This window comes from Acartia tonsa, chromosome 2, assembly GCF_053477335.1.
Source record: "Acartia tonsa isolate MP-2025a chromosome 2, ASM5347733v1, whole genome shotgun sequence".
In the NCBI taxonomy this organism is placed as follows: domain Eukaryota; kingdom Metazoa; phylum Arthropoda; class Copepoda; order Calanoida; family Acartiidae; genus Acartia; species Acartia tonsa.
In genome coordinates this window covers 48,997,947-49,003,738 of record NC_137261.1, presented here as the reverse complement: position 1 = coordinate 49,003,738, position 5,792 = coordinate 48,997,947, and the positions used below count along the sequence as shown (strand labels likewise).

The 5,792-nt window shown below is 32.5% G+C and overlaps 1 protein-coding gene across 1 annotated transcript; it reads right to left on the bottom strand.

Annotated features, from left to right (window-relative positions):
- Positions 1-231: 231 nt before the first annotated feature.
- Positions 232-5,255, bottom strand: LOC145312071 (uncharacterized). The gene is made up of 4 exons (XM_080151205.1): positions 5,094-5,255; positions 3,755-4,471; positions 2,983-3,101; positions 232-1,262 (listed from the first exon to the last, which is right to left on the bottom strand). The coding sequence occupies exons 1-4, from the start codon at positions 5,211-5,213 to the stop codon at positions 1,232-1,234; spliced, it is 987 nt and encodes a 328-aa protein (XP_080007331.1). The 5' UTR covers positions 5,214-5,255; the 3' UTR covers positions 232-1,231.
- Between the last annotated feature and the right edge of the window lie 537 nt (positions 5,256-5,792).

Here is a 5,792-nt window from a genome sequence, read left to right as displayed (position 1 = left end):
CTATTCCCATTTCATAATGAAATTTTAAAAATATTGCTCAAGGGAAAATTCCGATCTTAAATCAAGTTTTTTTTATAAACGTTTTATATTGAAACTTTTATTGTATGATAAACATAGGTATAAAGAAATATTCAAGCAGTTGTTCAACCACATTTCCTTACTCTGATAAAATGACATACGAACAGTACCTATAGTTATAGAGTAGCTACGTTGCAAATTAAAGAAAACTAATTTTTAATAAATATTATAATTTATTTGTATTAAAAATATTAATATAATACATATCTTTTATAAATTTGTACTTATGAGGTTAAATAAAAATTATATTTTACTTCAGACTGGAATATAACATTAGAAGAAATTATTTTCCCTAAACTTATTCGCCAATGGAAATGAAATCTGTGTCAAAATATTTGTGTTTTTACCCAGTTTTGAAGAAAAAAATTAGTTCATTGGTTATGAGAGAATTATATTTTTCTTATTGGAAAAGTAAGAGGTTTTTTCTTCGTTTGCTATATCCCTGTCTGTCCAAGTTTATTTAAGTTTTCACAGAAAACAAATATCTTTAGTAACTTGCTCTTTAGCTTTTCATAATAATAAAAATATTAAGGATTTAAAAAGAACAAAAAGAATAAGGAAACTTTTATTTGAGAAATGGGTTTCAAGGGAAATTTTTGTATTAAGGTAACATTAGGTGGAATCACATAGAATTTAGGTTTAACTAACAAGAAAAGTTAACCTATGTGGTAAAATATGTGTAGCCAATATTAGTCCTAGACATTTTTATTTAACATTTTCACTTTTTTTGTATTTGTAATTTTGTAACAAAAATAATTTTTCTTCTACTCCTTTCCACTTTGTAATATTTTCTAAAATATGCTTCTCTAGAAGTCTGTCTTTTGTTTTAGGTTTGGTTTGGATTGTCGATTTGAATTGTATCAATACTCTTCCCCCATTCCAGGTAAATGATGGCTCCAGGCGGACAGGAATCAACCTTGCCACCCTCCAGGTGTCTAGGCTGGCGGTCAGTCTAGCCACCCTCCAGGTAGGCAGGCAGGCTGTCGGTCAGTCTATCCACCATCCAGGTAGGCAGGCTGTCGGTCAGTCTATCCACCCTTTAGGTAGGTAGGCAGGCAGGCTGGCTGTCAGTCTAGCCACCCTCCAGGTAGGCAGGCAGGCTGGCTGTCAGTCTGTCACCATGATCAGCCACGTCTCATCATTTAAAAATTTCTTACAAGATTCTTGCTCGGCGATCACGTTCTCTGAAAAAAAAAATGTTATTAGATTTTATTAGTTATTTATCGCATCGTATTACAGATATCTTTTTGCGGATATTAGAATGAAAAATTAGAAGATTAATATAAGTTTTGTTAGCCCCGAGGGGTAAACGAGATCTCAAGCAATACACAGACAGACAAATTTCCTATTACTTTTAGATTTTGATAAAAACGTAAGAGCCATTCCAACAATTAATGCATTACTCTAATTGTTTGTCATTAAACTTGTCAATTTTACTTAAAACTTCACATGTTCACAGTGAACTTTATCAATTGGGGATTTGAACAAACTTTTTAACAGCATACACATAATAATTAACATTTCATCCCCATAAACTTTTTATATTCTTATTCATATTCTTTTTTTTCGAAAACACCTTATGTATAAATCATGATATCAGATTTGTTTATAGATTTTTATTTTTATAAAGCTGAATTCAATTTCCTTACTGTAAATTTGTACTAATAATTTATAATTGGAAATTTACAGCAAAAACAAGTAATTTTGAGGGGAAAAAATGAGGGTTTCCAGAGAGATTACTATAGTCTAGGATCCAGGGATAGGGGTAAGGATGAAAAATTTATCTTACCCGCCCCATGCCTTAATTTCTAATGAAAAACGTTTAGTCCTTTACCTCCAAAAGAGGGATATATTCAATTTTTTTTAAATATTATGCTAATAACTTATCATTCAGAATTTTTTAGCTTCGCTACTTGTGAATGTTGTCATCCTTGTTTTCTTTCTAATTATTATTATTTGACTGAAGAATAAGTATCAAAATAGTTATTTAAAGATGAGCATTCCCAGCCCGGTGAATTATTGCAGAGCACTTAGGAATATCAATCTTGACCTCATAGAAACAGGGATAGTGCAATAATAAATAAATCTTACAATAAGATAATATCAGAGATATTCTGCATTATTAGCATAAGCTATTGTGAGAAGGAAAGGGAATAGATTAATTTAACAGTCATTGTCCTATCCGGTCCCACCTGGAATGACCTTGTTGTGATGGAAAACAAGAGAATGGATGAAAACAAACAAATAAACCTTCACCCCCATTCTTTTCTCAACTATTACACTATTTATGATGGAATCAGTAAACCAATAAAATCAGGTATCTTTCTAATATTTCCGTCAATTAATTCTACAGTTAACGAAATTTAGGAATATTCGGGTATAGTCCCTTTCGTAACATCGCACCTTATGGGGCGATTCTTCGTATTTTTCACAGTAGCTTTTCTTCTATTTCTGGCCCCTGCAGGGGGCTCTAACCCTGTGGGACAATCACCTAACCCAATATAACCTAACCTAACCTAAAATAACATAAAAAAAAACATTTTAGAAATACGACGAATCGCCCCTTAAGGGGCGATGTTACGAAAGGGACTATTCCCGAATATTCTTTAAAAATAACCTAACCAATACAAAAAGACTAATGGGTTGATATCATTGAACATAACCGTCCATGATGCAAAAATGGATAAACGCTTAAATGCCAGTTGACCACCAAAAACAAAACTAGTTTTTCCTTATCTTATAAAAAAAGTATGTCTCCATCCCCTGCTTGTTCCTCCAACCCTATAGATAACCTAACCTTTAAGGTGTTTTATTTTTAAAAAGGTTAATTGTGGTCATCCGGTGATTCTATGAAAGCTGCCAATCCTTAAGCGGCTATTAGCTATTTCTAATATGTATGTTTACCTGGTATTTATTTGATCATGAAGCCTAGAGCTAAGGTTGAGCAGCTGCTGAACAAGCTGCTGACGCTTCAAAACCCGCTGGTCCTCGGGGTAGGCGGATAACAATAACTCCAGCCGCCTCTGCAAAAAAAATATTCATTTTTCAATCCATATTTATAAATAACTGTTTAATTTAGAAATAAAACTATAAAAAAAAAGCTTGAAATATTTTATGATATAAAATAACTAAAATCAGTGATAGATCATGGAAACAGTGGGAAATTGACCAAAAACTTGGAAATTCTTTGAAACGATTTAAAGTTTAAGCTGTTTTATCACCCCCTTCTCTCTTTCACCATGTAGAATAAGCTATAAAAATTGGAAAGAATTTTAATGAATATAATAGATTTGAAATCTGCATAAAATTTTAAGGAATTTTTATAAAATTCGTTTTTTGTATAATTCTTTATCTATAAGCGCAAATACAAATTAAGTTAAATAATTTTGACATCTGTGATTGGTGGATTAAAAACTATCTGCGCCCTGATTGGAGAAGCTTAAGTGACGTACATCATTCAACCAATTAGAGCGCAGGTAGTTTTCAATCCACCTATCCTATTGGTCAAAATTTATTAACTTAAATTGGATTTGCGCTTTTAAATAATGAATTATATAAAAAACGAATTTAGAAAAAAAAAACTTAAAATTTTATGCAGATTTCAAATCTATTATATTCATTAAAATTCTTTCCAATTTTTATAGCTTAATGTAGAATAAAAATTAAATAGACTCACCCTAAATCTTTCTTTATTATCAAGCCTAGCTGACTCGCGGTCATCTGACACAAAACCTGACATCATCCTGCGGTCCTGCTCTTTCACCAACTCCTGGTCTGCAAGAGTTGATCCAGCTACAGGTACAGGTATAGTTGCTGGTGATAAATCTATGCTGTTATTCGGTGTGACTGCTGTGGTTATATCTTCGCTGTGATTCGGTGTGACTGAAGTTATATCTTCGCTGTGTTTAGGTGTTACCGAAGTAATTCTACTATATTTGCTGGATTTCCTGGCCACCCGGGGGAGGGTGGCTGCAGTTCTGCTGTACCGTTTGGGAAAAGTGGTTCTGAAATGTATGTCAGGTCCGGTGGCCGCAATTTTGTTATAACTTCCAAAATTGAACAATTTCAATTTGGCAGTATCATTTTGCATTCTCTTCTTTATTGTGGTAAATGGGGTAATTTTGCGGGGAAGTGTATGTGTGTGTGTTAAGATAATTTTGTCTCTGTCCACACTTGCCAGCCGTCCTGCCGGCCCTCCCTCTGGATCAATTAGGCCTAGTTCTTCTGTCCAAGAGTTTTTCTGTGGATAATTTGGATTGGTTGTCTCGGGCGACTTGGTGAGGCTGCCAACCCAAACATTTTCCTTCTTGTCCACATTAATCTTTTCTGGGTTGACAAAGGAGAGGAGTGGAGCTACTACATCACTTTCTTCAGAGGAGGGGGCCACAAAATTCTAAACAAAATTATTACGTTGATAGTTATTTTAGATTAGCCAAGATCATAAGATTAAGATGTTTAATCCTTTTCTTTAATTGGTATAATTTTAATTTCTTTCAAGTATAGAAGCGTCACAGTTAATATGTAAAATATACCTAATAATTTTCATTTTTTATATCTATTCCAGTATGGCTTCGAAACCGATTAATATCCGCTGGATTAAAACCAGTTTTTATAAAAATAATGTGTAGCATCGTATTACAAACAGTTTTCCACGAATATTAAAATAAAAATCCTGAAATTAATACCAGTTTTATTAGCACGGTCGTCCAGCCACTCAGGGCTAACAAATCTGGTATTAATCCTATAATTTTCATTTAATACCCGCGGAAAGCTGTCTATAATACGATGCTATAAATAACTATTAAACTATTATTTACTATAGAAAAGTATATTCTAGCCAAGTGTTATTGTATTAAAGTTAAGCTTTATATAACCTTATAGTTTTCAAACGTTTTTTTATATACTATTATATAAAGTAGTAAGCTTTTTTGCCTGTAGCGAGGGATCTAGCTAACTGATAAACCGATATGGTTCTCCTTTTTAAAATTGAAACTGAAAGTGAACAAATGAATTACCTTATCAAATCTGTCCCAAAGATTGTCCTTCACCATGAAATGTTGAAACCTTGGTACGGGAACACTGTGCACGAGGCCCAGCAAACAGAGGACACAGGCTAATCTTGCTGAGTTATTCATTTTTATCTGAAATTATTCAAATTATAGAATGGTTATTTATCCACGATTACTAAAATAAAAATCATAATATTCAAACCAGTTTTGCTGGTCAAGACCTTCGACACTTCGTGTCTAATAAAACTTTTTAAATCTTATACTTTTCTTTTAAATATCCTCGGAAAGATGTCTATTATACGATGCTATGCATAATTTTTCAGTATGGCTGAGAACCGGTTACGAGGCCCTACAGGAATTAAAATTTTCTAAGCATCTTAAAAATTCTATGAGATAAAAATGATTAAAACTTGAGAAGCACAAAAACCAATAACAGAGAATTATATAACTTTTCAGTTTTGAATAAATTGCTAGGTTTCGAACTTTTAATGTTAAGGCTCAAATTTGCAGTTAATAAAAGGTGTTGTTGACTCAATTTATATAAAAAAAAATAAAAAAAAACATTTAACACAAAATGACTGAAACTAAGTATTGTAACTCACAGCTTTCGTGCTAAAATTCACAATTGTATCTTTCTGAACACTTCATTTAAAACTGAATTTCACAATCATTTGAGTCACATTGAAAATATAGGGAAATTCCACA